The sequence below is a fragment of the Leptidea sinapis genome, chromosome 35 (genome assembly GCF_905404315.1).
Source record: "Leptidea sinapis chromosome 35, ilLepSina1.1, whole genome shotgun sequence".
Taxonomy (NCBI): Eukaryota; Metazoa; Arthropoda; class Insecta; order Lepidoptera; family Pieridae; genus Leptidea; species Leptidea sinapis.
The window spans coordinates 8,753,382-8,774,077 of NC_066299.1; the positions used below are offsets into that span (position 1 = coordinate 8,753,382).

The 20,696-nt window shown below is 38.9% G+C and overlaps 1 protein-coding gene across 1 annotated transcript; it reads left to right on the forward strand.

Moving 5' to 3' along the window:
- Window positions 1-470: 470 nt before the first annotated feature.
- LOC126975215 (gustatory and odorant receptor 22-like) lies at window positions 471-19,927 on the forward strand. Its single transcript, XM_050823004.1, has 9 exons — window positions 471-632; window positions 1,294-1,443; window positions 2,949-3,047; window positions 4,931-5,103; window positions 6,403-6,602; window positions 13,528-13,673; window positions 17,359-17,555; window positions 18,979-19,140; window positions 19,771-19,927. Exons 1-9 carry the CDS (start codon window positions 545-547, stop codon window positions 19,924-19,926), a joined length of 1,371 nt encoding a protein of 456 aa, XP_050678961.1. The 5' UTR covers window positions 471-544; the 3' UTR covers window position 19,927.
- The last annotated feature ends 769 nt before the right edge of the window (window positions 19,928-20,696 follow it).

Sequence of the window (20,696 nt, forward strand, 5' to 3'; positions counted from 1 at the left end):
AAAATTAAATATTTTACTGTAACGAAGTATGATATTATAAATTTAAGCTAATTTAATGAATTAAAAATATGTTTCACTTATTTGATTTGTTACAACCATCATTGAATCTAATCCAATTAAATAAACAAATTTTAGGCATTAAACATAAAACTTAAAAAAAATATGTTTTTATGATAATTATATGCTTCAGGAAGGCCTAAATATAATAAATATGTATAATATCCTCATAGATACAAATTTTCCTCTTTTTCATATAAATATAATTCATCAAAATGTAAAAATTTATTTACATCGTCAGTATAACAAAAAATATTATGTCAAACAAAGCAGGCCCCAAAAACAAAAGGTGTGATATTTTCACGACAGCTCCATAGCTTTTCGTTGACAAACGCGCATAACATAGTATGACGGGGCCCAGAGGGAGCACCAACGTTATGATTGATTATACGGTATTTTGTTATTTGAGTTTTCATAACGCAATTTGCTATTGAAACGAGCAGACGAATGAATTTCAATTTTAAAGTATTGAAACTGCTGAAACAATATGAACGGTTCTAAATTTCATATGAATGATGCAAATCGTGATCGAATGAGAAAACGTGATGCGTTTAAAGATGGCAAGGGAGCTAAAGGTATTTGCTGTAATATTTAAAATATTATCAACAAAAAACATAAGTTATATCTAAAGTAGTAATATGAAAGCTGTATATTTCAATTCATTTTTAACTTGATTCAAGCATTATCGCGTGTTTGCAGTGTTTACTCTGAAGTTTGCAAAAGAGCGGAGTTTAGGTAGATAATCCAACGTTCTGTTAAATTTAACTTTCTGGACAGTGTGAGAGAGAGTAAGGTGGTTAATAGTGGGTTAATTAAAATAAATCAATTGTCATCATGTAAAAATACTTCTCTTCTGCATATATATATATATATGAGAAGAGTAATTATAAAGTAGGGGTGACTAAGGATGAATACAACACATAATATCAGCTATCTTTACAAAAAATTTTAATTTGAGACTTTTTTATGAATAAAAACATCGAAATGTAGAGCTAATATCATTAAAGACGGCTTCCACATTGGAAAATGTCTTTGCCATGTAATAGCTAGCAATTGTCTTTGAAATTCTAAATTTTTTATATTTATTTACGGATTTCTTGAAAATAAACTTGATTATTTCATCTTACTACTTACTGGAACAATTTATAAACCAGTTAATCAAAAATCAGTAAAAATCACTTTAAATAACCACCAGTACACAGGTGGGTTTTAAAATGAATGCTGCATAAATTACAGAGTACGATGCAAGGGATGTATATGGACCACAGATAACTGACAAAGATGGTGAACTATTAGACAAACACGATAGTTTCTATATCACTACAAAGAGCTTGCTGGTCCTGTTTCAGATCATGGGGGTAATGCCTATTATGCGAGTTTCGAAAAGTGAGTTACTAAATGTTACACATGTCTGTAAGAAAGCTAAAGACTCATTTTTGAACTGGAAACTTCTCCAGCCGCGTTGGGCAATATTTGGTGGGGAAATCTTATGGGTTCGCGTCACCGACACGCTCAAGACTGTCAAAAATATATTGATATAAATATATAGTAAGAAACTTTTTGGATGGGTGAAATCTCGTGAGTTCGCGTTACCCATATGCTTATATCAGTATATCTGTAGCTACACAGCTGACGTATTGTGCAACATTAGTGATGTGTACATATATCTTATAAGTGATAATATTGAATGGATTTAGTGATAAGTTCAATGTGTATATTATGCTGTGCATTGTTGAAATAGCGTTTTGTAAATTTCAAATTTTAATACTAAAAGTTCTAAATTTTCATTTCTATTGGCAGTCTCTACAACTGCCAATTTTTTTTTATGAAAGAGTAGCACAAACGAGCCTAAATACGGGTCTCCTGATGGTATTTTCTTGTAACACCGGTGGAATCACAAAATAATAGTCGATCTTAAATAACGTCGAATATACGTAGATAATATGAGTTCAACAAGCGAAAAAGCAGTATACGCGCCGGGCGAGAATCAAACCGGGGGCTCCGGGGTGAGAGTTAACGATTCAATCTATAAGCAACGACACCGTCAATTGTTGATTGGTTGTCAAAAAAATCCTTATTTCATACATTTCTTTTCATGCTCATTTTTTATTACTGCCCGTTTAATTGATAATATAATACCATACTATGTATTATCAAGGATATTAAATACATTCCCTAATGATCTAATAGATATATATCTGCAAAGGAAAAATTTCAAAGAAAAGCTAAAAAATACTATCTAGAAGCTAATAAACAGGAATACCTATGACGTATATTTTTAATAATACTACTATATGTTATATTAAGCCTTAAGTAATTAAAACAATTATTGTAATGCGAACTTACCGCTTGCACATAACCTTAGAGGTTTTGCGAGTATGTCTATATTATTATATATATTAAGATAATTTTGTTCATTGAATAAATAAAATAAATAAATAATTAATGCGTTTGAAAAGGTTAAAGGTGTGTATATTTTTATAATTTATTCATCCTAATATAATGGTTATTAAGGAACATTTTTTTTTCAGTTACGTTCCCTTAAAATATTATATGTTTTTTTTTGTAACGAATTTTAAGTTCAAGGCTATAAGTGAGTTTTTGTTATTGAAGTCAAAGTCAAATAATCAATTAGGATTAAAGTAAGCGCTTTTGAGTCGTCACTATAAATATTTCATTTCAATTCCTGAATCTAAAATATTTTGTTCAGAAAAATTATTGCTCGTGAGAAAAACATACAGGAAACTCAACGGCCACTCTTTTCAATCATAGATCATTTTACAATGACTGTAATATACATAACAACATATTTAGGACCTAGCTCCCAAAAATCTAAAGCTAATTGGATGTAGTAAGGTTACTAAATTTAATGTAGACTGGATTACTTTCAGGTGCGCAAACAACAAAACGAACCACATATAATTGGATATCAAAAGCAACTGTGTGGGCGTATCTCGTCTGGAGCTTGGAAAGTATAATAGTTATAAAAGGTAGGAGTTAACCTACCTGGATCATTGATGGAAATACAAACTCATTGAAAGTGGATAAAGTTTTAAATTAAAAGTTCTTTTTTTACCTTCCTAATTTCAGACCTATTTCAGTGCTGCCTGTTTTAAGTAAAATTTTTGAAAAACTTTTGCTTCAACAGCTACAAATGCATTTTTGTAAATTAATGAACAAAAATCAATTTGGTTTCACTAGGGGCTTATCAACAATTAATGCGGGTAATAGACTCATTGAGCACATATTTGACGCCTGGGAAGAGTCAAAAGATGCATTGGGCATTTTTTGTGATTTGTCCAAAGCATTTGACTGCGTCCACCATGAAACTGTACTCCTAAAACTAAAGCATTATGGAGTGTAAAATAGAGCCCTAAATCTGTTAAAATCATATTTAAGCGAAAGAGTTCAGAAGCGAAGCGAGAGAGTTGTGGTAGATGATAGCCATAAGATTGTATTGTTTGCTGATGATACTTCACTTATTTTTAAATTGAAGCGACGTGCAGATATTGATGACGAGCTAAACAATGCACTCTCAAAGATAGTGCGTTGGTTTGAGACGAATAATCTGCACTTAAACAGTAAAAAAACAAAGTGTTTACGGTTCATTACACCAAACACAGCGGAGGTACAAACCAACGTACTTATAAATGACAAGGGGTTGGAACTTGTGGACACTACGGTCTTCTTGGGTATCACGTTAGATAAAAAGCTTCAGTGGGGTCCACATATTACCCATCTAGCAGATAGACTCAGCTCTGCGGCTAATGCCGTTAGAAAAATTAGAGAGTACACGAATGTTGCGACCGCTAGATTAGTGTACTTCAGTTATTTTCACAGCATCATGACGTAGGGTATTTTACTATGGGGTCATGCTGCTGACATTGATATAGTGTTTGCTCTGCAAAAGAGAGCTGTTCGTGCTATATATCAGCTTGGTTATAGACAGTCTCTCAAAGAAAAATTTAAAGAAATAAATAGTATGACTGTTCATTGTCAGTACACTTATGAAAATTTAATATACGTTCACAAAAATCGTCACCTTTTTGCACTTAATAGTGATTTTCATAATTATAACACTAGAAATAAGGGATTGCTTGTAACTATTCTAGTAGGCTTCATAAGATACATAATAGCTTTAAGGGTAAATGTATACACTTCTACAATAAAGTACCAGCCACTGTTCAGGCATTATCTATAAATAAATTTAAATGTTATATAAAAAAATGCCTCTGTCGTAAATCCTAGAAGGTACTCCACAACTGAATATCTAAATGATCGGACAGCCTGGGACTAGATTGTGATTATTTTATAGCGATAGAAATGACTGTAAAATATTGTATAATTTTATTGAGAAGAGCGCAAAAAAAGAATGCTGGGAGAGTTTCTTACGCCGCTTCTTCATAGCGCCATTTGTTTCCGAAGCGGTAGTAGTATCTAGTATATTAGAAATGACATCAAAAAGAATTCTAAAGGAATCAATTTTGAGAAAATAAATGTCTTTTATGCCTTTTTATTAAAATGTAAAATATAGACAGTCAACTGACAACGTCATACAGGCATTTAAGTTATAGCACCGCCACGGCCGGCGTGGTCGACTAAAATGTTTTATGTTCTATTATTTCAGTAATTTGTTACTAAATACGATCGTTAACATACGATCATTAATAATTATATCGTTTAATTTAAAAACATTGAATAGTGATAATATAATATAATTTTCTAAGGAAGAAATAATTTTTTATTTAATATTGATTTTAGTGTTACTAATTGAAATGCATTATACCAGAATTCGAAACAACACTAAATCGGGATGGAAGTCGGGTTTTTTGTAGTAATTGTTTAAAATTAGTAACAATTTTTAATTTTTCAGTGGGCAGTGAACGTCTCGCAAACTTCCATGAAAACTCAAACAAGAGATTTGACGAAGTTATCTACAATATCATCTTCCTCAGTATATTAATTCCACATTTCCTGATTCCTGTCGCATCCTGGCGACATGGGCCACAGGTTGCCATATTTAAAAACATGTGGACACACTATCAGGTCATTTTTTTTCTTACGTTGAACTCTTGGCAATTTCGAATGGATTAAGTAGGCTATATTTAGAAAGAAAATTATAAGTGTAACTTTTATTAGTAGTGATCTAAGTGTTAATTCCGCTAAGTTTCTCAAAATCACTTTGCTATATTGTGTTTCGCCTTTACACAAGGCATCTTCTGGAGTTGGTGACTCGCTAAACAAGAGTTAACTTAATGAAATTAATACTAAAGATCATCATTGATTATATTATTTTCAGGAACCCTTAAGCCCAACCTAGAATTTGGCATATCTTTCCTATATATATATATAAGCGTGTCATTTGAAAGATTCCATTACATTTTGGCTGATATGGAGACGAAACTTTCATAGATGCTTTCTTAAAATACCTTCCTTTTCTTAAAGGTATTGTCAAACTCGAGTGGTCATGGTTTTTATTTCCACGATCTGTGGCTCGCTCATTCTAATGCTGTTAAATGAGATAAATACAAAAAAATTGACAGAAGTGTCAGTTAAACAGTCAAAGTATAGTACGGATAACATGGGACACACCTGAGGAAACATGTTTTTATGGAAGAGGAGGAGAAATAAACGTACGTGTCACCTGATGTTAAGTGATCACCGCCGCCCACATTGTCTTCGAATATCAAAGGATCACAGGAGCGTTGCCGGCCTCTTACAAAGGTGTATGCGCTATTTTAATGGTACCCATGTTGTGTAACTCTGAAACCACCACACAAGGAGTTCATTCCAACGATTAGTTGAACATGGAAGAATGTTCCTTGAAAACCTATCTGTGGAGGAACACTACAATTCCAGATGGTGGGGATGATATCGTAATTTATAGCGTGGCGTGCGAAGTTGGCATTTCGGTGACAGGATTCAGGTCGAACAGAACGAAAAGACACTCCCCGTGGTAAATGCGGTAAAGGACACACAACGAAGCGACGTCTTTACGCAACGCTAAACGATCTAGCCGTTCACAGAGCACTGGGTCCCCGACTAATCGAGAAGCTCTGCGTTGAGCGCGACCAAATGGTGTGTTGATACTGGTGCGCAACAGACCATAGATGACAGCTAGAATATGGGCTGGTTTGAAGTATTGCCGTGCCCTATTTTTGATGGTCAGCTTCTTCGAAACTAATTTGGCTTTGCCTTCCAGATGAGATATCGAGACCCAGTATTCCAATACTAGGCTAGTCTTTAAGGAAAGATTTCCGAAGAGTGGTGATGATAACTAACAAAACATGTTTATTCAATTGAACTTTCTATGTTTAAATACAATATATTTCAATTTTCTTTTAGCTAAAGTTCTTGAAGATAACGGGTACCCCTATAATATTTCCCAACCTCTATTCCCTTACTTGGGGTCTATGCATATTCTCTTGGGCACTAAGTTTTGCCGTAATACTTTCTCAACATTACTTACAAGATGACTTTGAACTGTGGCACTCATTCGCATACTACCACATAATTGCCATGTTGGATGGATTTTGTTCACTCTGGTAAGTTCAGTGTAAATAACCGCACGAGAAATCATGCATTTCTTATGAGATTAAGAGATATCGTATATTTAATTAGGAACTAAATTCGAAACAGTCTGCGAAGGCTGTAGATTATAGTGATTAAAATAAGTGTGCGTGATGATTGACACATTGAAATAAAATAAAAAGAAATGTTACGATAAAATAATTAATGGCTTTCCAGAAAAAAAAAACACAATACTTAAAACGTTTTATTTAGTCAAAAAGAAACAACATGACTAAGAATTTTGTGAGTTGATATAGTTTTTAACAGAATAATAATCGTTCCTATAGTTATAATAGGGCTTCTTTGTGTACAGGTTTATTTGACTTTTATATATAGACGAGAAGCGTCATCTGATGTTAAGTGATCACCGCCACCCAAATTCTCTTGCGACACCAGACAACCACCACCACTTATGCACTTTTATTGAAGGTTCCCATGTTGTATCGTTCTGGAAATCGCACAAGGAAGCTCATTCCACAACTTGGTTGTACGTGGAATAAAGTTCCTTGAAATCCGCACTGTGGAGAACGTTACGCATCCAGATGGTGGGGATGATCTCGTAATTTGTGGCGTGTCGTGCTAAGGTGGAATTTTGCGGCAGGAATCAGCTCAAACAGAACACTCCCCGTAATAAATTCGGTAGAAGTTTGTAACGTACAAAATAATGAATATATTATAGTATTGTTGCGTAGCAACCCTTCGAAGTATATGACGAGAGTTGTCAAACTTCAAGACATTGTTAATTTCAACAGCTCCGTCAGCATTACTCGTAGCTCAGCGGAAAAGTGTTTACTTTAGACGCTGTAGACCCGGGTTCGATACACCTACCAGTGTATGGATTTTTTTGGGTTTTGTGAAGTTAAAGGAAATTTCTAGTTAGTTCAGGATCAAATCGAACAGAAAAAAAAGGGATGGAAAATGTGTAAGCAGGATAAAAATAGTTAAAAGAATTTTCTAGTACAATTTAAATTTAAAGATGGAATGGGAGAATCATTTTGAAAATAGAACGGATCCGGGGGTATATAAGCCGTACTAAGCGTGGCCTACGGCAGTTCTAGTTCTGACTCGAAAGTGTAAAGAAGAAGAAGAAGAAAAGAAGAAGTAGTGAAAAGTGGAAGTGTTCCAAGAGGAAGAACATAGAAGAGACTTAGTGTTCGGTGCGGTGTGACGCGTTGAAGGTACCGCCGCCCACAAGAGGAACAGCGGCAGACCGGCGAAGTGCAAGTTCAGAAAAAGTGAACGCAAATAAAGACTCGTTCCTATAAGCGGAGTATTATTTCTAATCCCTGACCCACTCCCGTGTCAATTGGTGTCAGAAGTGGGATTGGAAAGATGCCATTAGTGCCCAGGAACGAGAAGGGAGTGACCACGCGAGCGGGAGCAGCTGCAGCGGCAGAGGACGAGACACAACAAGCATCCGTCTCTGGACTCAGTGCAACCGTGTCAGCACCGCAGGCTCCTGCCGTAGACATCAGCGCGCTCATGCAGCAGATGGCCGCCATGATGCAAGAGCAAGCGCGCCGACAGGAGGAGCAGCTGCGGGGCTTGCAAGAGGAACAAGCGCGCCGACAGGAAGAGCAAGCGCGCCGACAGGAGTAGCAGCTGCGGGGCTTGCAAGAGGAACAAGCGCTCCGACAGGAGGAGCAAGTGCGTCGACAGGAGGAGCAGCTGCAAGCCTTGCAGGAAGAGCAAGCACGTCGACAGGAGGAGCAGCTGCGAGGTCTGCATGAAGGCCTCTCCAAGGAAATTTTATCAGTGGTGCAGAAAAACTCCGCCCGGATTGACGCTGTAGAAAAGGAAATCGCCAGGATTGACACTGTAGAAAAGGAGATCGCCCGGATTGACACTGTGGAAAGGAAGATGGGGGAGATGGAAGCAACTATTCATCAGCTCAATAGGAAGGTCGTGTGTGGGGGTCCTTCAGCCAACCCAGTAGTCACCTGCGGAATCACATCGACCAGAAGTTTGAAAGTACCCCCCTACGACGGCAAGTCTTCCTAGGCTGCCTTCAAGCTACAATTAGAGACCGTCAGAAGGGCAAGTGGTTGGAGTGACCTAGAAGAACACTCTGCCCTCACACTAGCGCTCCGTGATGAAGCACTTTCCGTATTGGAAGCACTCGGCGCTGGGAAGGGGGAAGTAACCTATACGGACCTTCTTAATGCGTTGGAGGCACGTTATGGCGATAAACACCTTGAGCATGTGTATCGGGCGCAGCTTAAGGACCGCAGTCAAAGGGCCAACGAAAATCTGCAGCAGTGGTCCCTCGAAGCTGAGAAGCTAGTGCGTAAAGCATATCAGTCGTCGCCAACTGCAATAGAAGAAATGTTGCTCCAAGTGTTCATCGATGGAATACGGGACGCCGAAGTAAGAGCAGCCGTACGACTGAGTCATCATACTAGCTTGAAGGAAGCGGTGGCACATGCGTTGGAAGTGGAAGCAGTTCGCCACGATTCTCGGGGGTTGAGACTCCGCAAAATTGTACCAGCAGATTCCAGCCGATGGCAAGCATATAGCCCAGTCTGCTATGGGTGTGGGGAGCGAGGACACATTAGGAGCACTTGCCCCAGGCGTGAGAGCATAACGCAAGATAGGAAGGATGCGGCGGTCTCAACATTAAAACTAGAAAAGGCCAGGGCAGTGGGGTGGGCGCTGGCTGGTAGAAGCAAAGCCCCAAGGATCTTTGTTAAGCAGACATGTGACGGAAACACTTTAGTTATAGAGGGAATGATAAATGGAAAATCTTGCCGTTTCACTTTGGATACGGGAGCCTCACGTACAGTCGTTAGCCAAAGAAGACTAGAGAGCATCGGAAGACGACATATGCGAGCAAATGCAAACTTAACACTCACAACAGCTACTGGCCAGCGCATACCAGTCCAGGGAGAGAAGATCGTGACCGTGAAAATCGGTAATACGTTGTACTGGCAAAAAGTGGTAATCGCAAATATCACAGATGACTGCATCATTGGGTTGGATTTTATTCGAAATCATCAGTGTACGATTAACATGAAACAGGGTGTATTGAAGCATGGAGGTGAAGAAATTCCAATAAAAGGCGGAACTTTTGGGAAAGTGTTGTGCTTACGAGACACTACTTTAATTCCGAGATCGCAGACCCTAGTCCCGGTAGTCCTGCCAAGAGATGACAGAGGAAGACCTTGTAAATGCGCTTTAATAGAAAGAGAGACATCGGACACGAAATGAATCCCAGCCAGGACTGTTGTGGGAAACTCCCAAATTGCGATGGTTCCCGTGTTTAATCCTCATGAGGACAAGCAAATCATTAGGAAAAGAACAGTGATAGGAGGTTGTGAGGAGATAGCTTGGTTAAGAAAGTGTGAAGAAGGGAGGAAGACCGTAGCTGCAAGCCAGGATGTGAACATACAGAAACTTCTGGATGGCTGTAAGCACAAACTTACCAAGCTACAGTTAATAAAAGCTACGCTACGCCGGGATGTTCTCGAAGAACGACGGGGACATCGGAAGAACTGGTTTGGTGAAACACAAGATCGACACAGGAGGCACTGTTCCGATAAGGCAAAGACCAAGACGTATTCCGTTTATACGTGAACAAGAAGTGGAAGACATGATTCGGGATATGAAAGAAAATAGTGTGATAGAACCGTCATTGAGTCCATGGTGTTCTCCAGTGGTTCTGGTGAAGAAGAAGGATGGATCAACTAGATTTTGTGTGGACTATCGGCGTTTGAACGATGTAACTAAGAAAGACAGTTATCCATTGCCAAGAATCGATGACACATTAGATTCACTTTGTGGCATGACGTGGTTCTCTACTCTTGATTTGAAAAGTGGCTACTGGCAAGTCGATCTGGACCCTAAGGACAAGGAGAAGACGGCTTTTTCAACCGGAAAAGGGTTATGGCAGTTCAAAACAATGCCCTTCGGATTATGCAACGCCCCAGCTACTTTCGAAAGGTTGATGAAGCATGTGCTGGCAGGTATGTTGGGAGAAACCTGCCTTGTCTACTTGGATGACATAATCATTATGGGACGAAGTTTTGAAGATCATCTTAAGAACCTCGAAAAAGTCTTCACAAAACTGCAGGGTGCCAACTTGAAGTTGAGTCCAAAGAAATGTTCCTTCTTTCAACGTCAGGTGAATTACTTGGGGCACGTTATCTCGGAGCAAGGCGTTGTGACGGATCCTGCCAAGATAGGTTCTGTCAATGACTGGCCGACGCCGACAGAAAAGACACATGTAAGAGCATTTCTAGGACTATGCTCTTATTATCGACGCTTTGTGAGAGGGTTTTCCGATGTTGCTAAGCCCTTACATCGACTGACGGAGGAGAAAAGAGCCTTTTCCTGGGATGAAGAATGCGAACAAGCTTTCTTAGAGTTGAAGAAAAGACTATGTGAATCACCTATCCTCGGATATCCTGACACAGAGGGAAGATTCATAGTGGATGCTGATGCTAGCAACACTGGAATTGGTGGAGTACTATCTCAGAAGAGAGGAGATCAAGAAGTTGTAATTGCATACTTTAGAAAATCTTTATCGAAGCCGGAGAGAAACTACTGTGTAACTCGTAGGGAGTTACTGGCCGTGGTGAAGACATTACAACATTTCAAAAAGTACTTGTTGGGTCGCAAATTCCTCGTAAGGACTGATCATGCCGCCTTGAAGTGGTTACTAGAATTCAAGAATCCGGAATGACAAGTGGCCAGATGGATTGAGCAACTTCAAGAGTATGACTTTGAAATCGCGCATCGAGGAGGAAAAAGTCATGGAAATGCAGATGCGTTATCTAGAAGACCTTGTCCGATGGAATGCAAACATTGCATTCGTCAGGAGGAGAAAGAGAATTTTATGATCCGGCTGATCAGAACAGATTCGATCGACGAGAACTGGAGCAACGATGCAATGAGGAGAGCTCAGGAAAATGATAAGGATCTTCAACCACTTTTACATTGGCTAGCAAGTGGATCACTTAAACCAAAATGGTCTGAAGTGGCTAGACACAGCACGGCTACCAAGAGTCTCTGGGCACAATGGAACAGTTTGGTGATGCATGACGGGTTGCTCTGCCGTAAATGGGAAACCCCGCAAGGAAAGGATTGCCATCTGCAACTGGTCGTTCCCAGGGAGAAGGTGAATGAGATCCTGAGAGCTTATCACGATGGTTCTTCAGGTGGACATTTGGGAATAAGAAGAACTCTCACAAAAATTAAAGAACGATTTTACTGGTTGCATTGCCGTGATGATGTGGAAGACTGGTGCCGAAAATGCAAGAGTTGTGCTGCTGTCAAAGGACCTCAGACCAGAAGCAGAGGAGCTATGAAGTTGTACAATGCTGGTGCTCCGTGGGAAAGAGTAGCTCTGGATATGGCCGGACCGTTCCCAGCCACCAAATCTGGAAACCGTTACATAATGGTGGTGATGGATTATTTCACGAAGTGGCTGGAAGCATTTGCTCTACCGAATCAAGAAGCAATTACCGTTGCGACGAAGCTGGTGAATGAAGTTTTCTGCAGATTCGGTGTGCCTTTGGAGTTGCACAGTGACCAAGGGCGGAACTTCGAATCACAAGTATTTCAAGAAGTTTGCAAGATCTTGAGAATCCATAAGACCAGAACTACGCCATATCATCCACAGTTGGACGGAATGGTGGAGAGGTTTAATCAAACATTGGAGCGACATCTGGCAAAAGTAGTGGACAGTCATCAGGATAACTGGGATGTGTACATTCCACTGTTTCTTATGTCGTATAGAAGCGCAATACACGAGACGACAACGGTGACTCCTGCGTACGCCAATTTTGGAAGGGAATTGAAATTGCCAGCTGATTTACTCTCAGGCTGTCCACCGGATACTCCGAAAAGTATAACAGAATATGTGGATGAGTTACGGAAAAAGATGGTTGACATCTACGAGGAAATTAGAACAACTGGGCCTAAGGCAAGTGAACGGATGAAGACCCGCTACGATCGAAGAGCTAATATTCCTGGTTTTGAAGAGGGAACCCTGATTTGGTTACACAATCCTGTAAGGCGAAAGGGGAAGTCTCCGAAGCTCCAACCAAGTTGGGAGGGACCATACAAAGTAATCACAAGGATAAATGATGTGACTCTCAGGATCCAGCGTACCCCTCGAAGTCTCCCGAAAATCGTACATGTCGATCGGGTGGCTAAGTACTACGGAAGCAACGATGATCGGGACGATCATGTCTTGGGAGGAGGCAGTGTTGCGTAGCAACCCTTCGAAGTATATGACGAGAGTTGTCAAACTTCAAGACATTGTTAATTTCAACAGCTCCGTCAGCATTACTCGTAGCTCAGCGGAAAAGTGTTTACTTTAGACGCTGTAGACCCGGGTTCGATACACCTACCAGTGTATGGATTTTTTTGGGTTTTGTGAAGTTAAAGGAAATTTCTAGTTAGTTCAGGATCAAATTGAACAGAAAAAAAGGGATGGAAAATGTGTAAGCAGGATAAAAATAGTTAAAAGAATTTTCTAGTACAATTTAAATTTAAAGATGGAATGGGAGAATCATTTTGAAAATAGAACGGATCCGGGGGTATATAAGCCGTACTAAGCGTGGCCTACGGCAGTTCTAGTTCTGACTCGAAAGTGTAAAGAAGAAGAAGAAAAGAAGAAGTAGTGAAAAGTGGAAGTGTTCCAAGAGGAAGAACATAGAAGAGACTTAGTGTTCGGTGCGGTGTGACGCGTTGAAGGTACCGCCGCCCACAAGAGGAACAGCGGCAGACCGGCGAAGTGCAAGTTCAGAAAAAGTGAACGCAAATAAAGACTCGTTCCTATAAGCGGAGTATTATTTCCAATCCCTGACCCACTCCCGTGTCAGTATATTTATAATATACAAGTTTTAGCAAGACAGGCTCAAGTAATTGCTAATTAATATCACGTTGTTTATGTAGGTACATAAATTGTAATGCATTTGGGACTGCATCCAAGGGTCTGGCAATGAACCTTCACAAGGCCCTAGAGGCTGAACATCCAGCTTTAAGACTAGCCCAGTATCGACATCTGTGGGTGGATCTATCACATATGATGCAACAATTAGGTATTTATTAACTAGTTCGATTATTTTCCAAAATTTTCCAAAAAAAATTGAATTGTGGGTATAATCAATAAATTGGTAATATTACTTAATGGCAACAATCTTAACAAATATATTTAAATTATTTAGATTTCTCAGTCAATACTGTCAACAAACGACGATCTATTGAACGATAAACACGTCATATTATAGTAGAATAATGTTAAAGTTAATGACGTGGATAGTTCAAGTTAATAGGATAGATCTAGACGAAATGTTTACGGTGTTATTAAAAAAAATTAAACATGGCTCAGACACGAGTTTTGTAAGAAAGTGATCTAACTATAACAACGTCAGTGACCTAACAATAACGACGTCTAAAATGGAATTTATCTTTTTCTATTACAATACAGTGTTTAGCTAGTGTTTAACTAAAAAGTCGTTAAGCACAACATAAACTATAGTTTATAGGAACAATTAAAGGAACGGATCCCAATTTTTGCAAGCCGTCATCTATTTGTCGTCATAAAATCTAAATCTTTATATTTTTTTTATTCATTTAATAGGAAGCCCACGTTGTATACAATGTGTTGCCTTATGTTTTTATTTTTTTTATGGAATAGAGGGACAAACGAGCGTACGGGTCACCTGGTGTTAAGTGATCACCGCCACCCACATTCTCTTGCAACACCAGAGGAATCACAAGAGCGTTGCCGGCCTTTAAGGAAGGTGTACGAGCTTTTTTTGAAGGTACCCATGTCATATCGTCCCGGAAACACCGCACAAGGAAGCTCATTCCACAGCGTTGTAGTACGCGGAAGAAAGCTCCTTGAAAACCGCACTGTGGAGGACCGCCACACATCCAGATGGTGGGGATGATATCTTAACTTGTAGCGAGTCGTGCGAAGGTGGAATTCGGCGGCGGGAATCAGGTTAAACAGCTCTTCGGAACACTCCCCGTGATAAATGCGGTAGAAGACACACAATGAAGCGACGTCTCTACGCAACGCCTAGTGATCCAGTCGTTCGCAGTGTACTGGGTCCCCGACAATTCGAGCTGCTCTGCGTTGCACGCGGTCAAATGGGTCGAGCTGATACTGGGGTGCGCCAGACCAGAGATGACAGCAATACTCCATGTGTGGCCGGACCTGCGCTTTGTAGAGCGCTAGAATGTGAGCCGGCTTGAAGTATTGCCGTGCTCTATTGATGACGCCCAGCTTCTTCGAAGCCAATTTGGCTTTGCCCTCCAGATGCCCACGACATTGGCAATCGCTCGAGATTTCGAGACCCAGTATTCCGATACTAGACGAGGCTTTAAGGGAAGTGTTGTCGAAAAGCGGTGATACGACAAATGGGGTTTTTTAGTGGTAAACGCGCAAACTTGATACTTCTGGGGGTTGAATTGGACAAGGTTCAATTTACCCCATTCCGCGACCTTCTCGAGAGAGGAATCGATAGAAGACACAAGTTTCTCCCGGCACTGGTCAACGATTTCCCGAGAGAGACCTGCATGGCCCGTGTATACGGTACTGGTAATGCAGTGCTGTCGTCTGCATAGCAATGTAAGTTGGAGGTGTCCAACATATCATTGATATGCAGAAGAAACAGCGTGGGAGATAGCACACAGCCTTGGGGCACTCCAGCATTCACGGGCTTCGGGTTCGACCAATATCCGTCGACAACGACCTGTATGCTACGCCCAGTGAGGAAGCCGGAGGTCCACTTGCACAAGCTCTCGGGAAGCCCAAATGATGGAAGTTTTGAGAGGAGCGCCTTGTTCCATACACGATCAAAGGCCTTCGCTATATCCAGGCTTACTGCCAGGCCTTCCCCTTGCTTTCAATAGCCGCCGCCCATCTATGTGTTAGGTATACCAGAAGATCTCCAGCCGACCGACCATGGCTTTCTCCTTTTTTTTGGATCGGATGGACAAGGGCTGATTTCCATGAGTTAGCACCGGCGTCAACTCAGAGGCACACGTTCTAAGCACGATTGGAGAAATGCCATCCGGCCCGCTCGACTTCCTGACGTCCAACGAAAACAGAGCTCGCCTAACAGTTTTCTGTCTGAACTGTACTTCAGGCATAGAGCTCTGACACCGCGGGATGGTCGGCGGTGTTTTTCTGTTATCGTCAAGAGTCGAGTTGGAGGCAAAAAGAGCGCAAAGGAGATCAGCCTTCTCTTTTGCCGTATGGGCCAGGGTGTCATTTCTCATGTGCAACGGCGGCAGAGACGGCTGGTTGAAGTAACCAAGAGCAGCTTTAGATAACGACCAGAACTTGCGTGTTCCGGTCGGGTAACTGGAAAGCTGCTCGCCGATTTTGACGACGTGCTTCGATATCGCACGGGCGATTTGCCGCTTAAAAAATCTGGAGGCACGGTTATATTTCCTCTTAAGAACTTTACAGTTCGGATCCTTTGTGCCCAGCGCCGCAATCCAAGTTCGATACGCCTGTTTTTTGCAGTCAGATGCTGCTTTAACTGACGCATCGAACCAGGGCTGTGATCTGCCACCGGTCGGTACTACAGAGCTTGGTATAAAAATATCCATGCCCTGTAGCATCACATCGGCTACTGCAACGGCGCAGGCACTAGGATTGTCAGAAGGGAAACAAACCTTGCCCCAAGGGTAGGATGCAAAAAAGGAACGCATCCTATCCCAATCTGCTGACTTGTAGTGCCAAACGCGGCGGGTCGTTGTTAGTCTGCAACGTTGGCGTCGGATAGGCACTACAGTCCTGACGGAAGGGAAGGCCTCCGGTCCTCGACACTAACCTATGCGAAACACTAGGCCGCTACTTCACACGGGTATTCTGTGCGAGTGTGGTAATTAATGATTTTTAAATTTGCGCTTTAAAATCGATGCAGAGTTCCAAAATATGTCCAATTCTGCTATTTTAAATATATTGTTATGGGACATTACAATTCTGTTAATAGGAGCGGTTTTACCTAGGTCACTCTTTGTAATTCTTGACCTAAAAGTAATTTTATTTTTAATATGTGACCGTGCATTTTGTCTTGGAACCGCCAACCTTATTCTGTTTAATAAGTTTGGGTTTGTCAATAGCTCCACTTACAATTTTATGCAAAAAACAGAGATCTATTGAGTTTCTACGATTGCATAGTGATATGGTTTTATAAAGTTTTGGGATATCGTTGGTACTATTAATTTCTATTAATATATTGTTCTTGTAGACTGTGTCGTAAGATTTTTTTTTTGTACTCTTTCAACAACTGATAAATCATCGACAAACAATGCTGAATTGGATATAGTAGACCACTTTTCAAGAAAGCCATGCTGGTTCTGTATCATTATTGATCTTAAGTGCCATGATAATATCGGACAGATTAATGATTCAAATACTTTTGAAAATACTGATAATATACAAATGGGTCTATACATAGTTATATCTTTTCTGTCACCATTCTTAAACACAGGGACTACTCTAGCCTTTTTCCATATTTTAGGAAACTCGCCTTCTGCTAATGATTTGTTCAATATCAATGATAATGGCCTTGCTAACAGAGCTGCGCATCGCTTAATGAATAACTCTAAGTAATATTTAACTCGTTCCATAAAAATAAATGTTTAACCCTCTTTTTCCACGATTTATCCTTATTTATACTTACTTCTTAAGAGGTCAGTAGTATAGTATCGAACTCATAAAGGAAATAGAAAGAATCTTAAATACGATTACATCGTTTACAGGGCGGGCTTACTCCAACATGTACGGAATTTACTGTATGGTTATATTCTTCACAACTACAATATCTTTATATGGCGTTCTATCAGAAATATTAGAACATGGCCTCAGTTATAAAGAGATGGGTTTGTTCGTAATAGTTGGGTACTGTATGACCCTACTCTTTATCATTTGTAATGAAGCTTATCACGCCACGAGAAAGGTAAGGCATAAAATGTAATGGTAAGTTGGCTCGCTTGTGTGTGATTAATGATTATTGGACCTTTTACTTTATATTACTTGAGTAGACGTAAAATCTCGGTATATTTATTTTACTAAAATTGAAAAATATATATAACTACTGGCTGGTGCCCGCGATTTCACTTGCAAGCTATAAAGCAGCAAAAACACTATATTTTGGCTCTACCTCTTGATAAGAATCACCCAAAAGTTGAATTAAATCTATTCAGTAATTTTTCTATATTTAAAAAAGCGAAGTAATGTTATTTCAAATTTAAAACTACTTGTCTTTATCTTACCTTTGTTACTAAACAATATCATGACAGGGAGAAGTAATTTTAAGCTTAGGTGTTAATTTACACTGCGTTTATTAATAACACAGTGCGTTTTGCCCGAACATACAAACAAAAGCCAAAAATTCTAAAAGCTCTTTCGGCTTCGGTATTGTTTTCGAGTAAGTATTATTTAAAAATATTCTATGTACACTTACTTTGTTACCATTTTGTCATATGTATAAAATTGAAAATTCAAAAACACTTTATTCATGAGGGTCACGGAAATGGCACTTATAAATGTCAAAAAAATCAAATAAAAATATTGTTTCTTATTGAATTTACCGCTACTTCGTAAGGGTTGAGCTAATGAGAAGAAGTAGCACGAAACTCATTGCCACTCTTTTAAGTCAAGATTTACATTTAATTGTTTTACAAATCATTTCAATTACAATATATGCAAAGTGACGCAACAAAAATACTCAAATGTCAAAAACTGAACGGCTTACACGAGGAAGCCAAAAAAAGAAAAAAAAAAGTAAATTAATACTTATAAACACAAGAGTTATTGAGTATAGTAGATGCATCAATCCACACATACTGTAAATAAATAGAGGCATTATGTGAGCATTTCATAAAATAAAATATATAATAACTTTAAGTTTAAAGGAAATAATAATAATAAAAAACACATCAAGCAGACCTGCCGGTAACAAGATCATCCAGACCCCACTAGTCTTAGCTCGGGTCTAAATGGAGTGCGGTGCGGTATATATATATTTACAACTTTACTTTTTTTTTGTAATATAGTTTTTTTTAATTACCAAGTAATAAAAAATTGCTTTTTCAAAAATTTTTCTTAACTCTATTTAATTTTTTTAGTATGTGGCAGTCGTTCTCTGTTGTTTGTACAAGCCACAGAGTCTTGTGTGTACCGCACTCACACCGCACTCCATTTACACCCGAGTTAAGACTAGTGGGAGGCTCCGAAATAAAATTAATGATACTAAAAAAAAATCTGTTGTACTGTGACCGCGGGTTACTATCACACATTCATACCAAATTAAGTCGGATAAAGTATATTGTCCAATCATTTAAATTAATGGAGACTTAGACACTATGGTTTAATTACAGGTTGGTCTGGAATTTCAAATGCGTTTACTAAATGTTAATCTGGGAGCCATCGATCGAAGCGCACAGCGGGAGGTAGAAATGTTTCTAGTTGCCATCGCTAAGAACCCACCAATAATGAACCTGGATGGATTCACTAACATAAACAGGGAACTATTTACTGCGGTATGGATTTTGTGTTGTCAGAGATAATTCATATTTATTTAATCTATCACTTACACGGGATAAATTCTTACGGGGATAAATTCTTTATATAATAGTTTTATATAAAGAATTTATCCCCGTATAACTTCATTCTGTTCTGTAAAATAGAAATCAGCTCAAAGGGATACATTTTTCGTTACCGATGAGGATGCGGTATCACCGTTAGAGAAGAAAAGTCTGAAGCGGACTGTTGTGGTGTTTTATAAACTGATTGAGAATTATGAAAAAGCTGGTGGAGATTTGAAATGATTTGATTAAAAAAAAGTTACCCATAGAACATTTTCTTTCTTATATATTTCTTAGTTTCCCATGAATACGTTTATTCGATGTTTTACAAGCTCGGCAACGCAGTTGTTAATAGAGTATGGGGCGCAGAGATCTCATATGAGTACCATCAAGTAATCCATACTATCATCTGCACGATTGTCCTCCTCATAAAAGTCTTGGATCTTGTCAATGTTGGTTCACGTTATATTTTTATGCTATCTAATTGTTTTTTTGTAAAGTGAAGCCAGTGACTAGACTCTTAATATAAGTATAAATATAATAATTGCTTTACATTTATATTAATTTTTACAATTTAATTTTCAGAATATTTCATACATGTCGACATACCTAATTGTTCTGATGCAATTTAAGCTTACACTGTTGAGACACGGTACCAGGAAAATTATCAGAGACATAACCAACGCTTTATTTAACACTACGACTACGAGTGATATTGAAGATTATGAACATGACCAGTAAATTAGCAGTTACAATACCTAGTCTTGTCATAAATACTGAAACAAAGAAAAAATTTGTATTGCAAATAAAATTTATAACTTTAACAGGGTATTTTTAATACATTAATATTAAACAATTTTAAATATAAAAAGCTTGTTCGAAGTTTCTCCATTGGCTGCAATACATTCCTTATAACATTGAGGCCAGTTATCAATAGAAGCACGCACTCATTCCATGGGAATATAATTATAATATATGTATTGTGCTTTCTACAAACGTAGAATAGCACGACAAATAAATAATTCCGTGGATTTGATTTGTTACGCCAAACTAGTTTAGTAACAAGTATAGAAGCTTCCTTCCTTCAGAGCTTTGAGCATAAATACGGTCATTTTGTTTGTTAAATGTTGCTCAATTGTAAATTTATCTTATAATTTATTAAATGCTACAAGTCCTGAGTCATCTTTTGAAATACGCCTCATGGTTCTAAATGCTATCTTCATCTCCCGAGATGAAATCTTTTGCTTTCGGACAGGATTTCTTAGAATTCTTTCCTTTACTCATTGAACACCTCTTTCGTACCAACACTACGTGGATGGCCAGATCTTTTTCTGTCGCAAACAGATGAGGAGTCATTGTACCTATTAATAACCCGGTACTAAAACATTTTACTAATATCAGGCGTATGGAGAGTTTTTAAAAATTATATTGGGCTTCATACCTACTTTGTGTAATGCAATCATAGCGATTTGGTTTTCTTTATGACCCCACTCCATTTACATATCGCAAAA

Coding starts and splice junctions, on each gene's coding strand:
- LOC126975215 (XM_050823004.1), top strand. CDS start 545: ATGAACGGTTCTAAATTTCATATGAATGATGCAAATCGTGATCGAATG. Junction 633..1,293: donor AGATGGCAAGGGAGCTAAAG/GTATTTGCTGTA, acceptor CATAAATTACAG/AGTACGATGCAAGGGATGTA. Junction 1,444..2,948: donor TATTATGCGAGTTTCGAAAA/GTGAGTTACTAA, acceptor GATTACTTTCAG/GTGCGCAAACAACAAAACGA.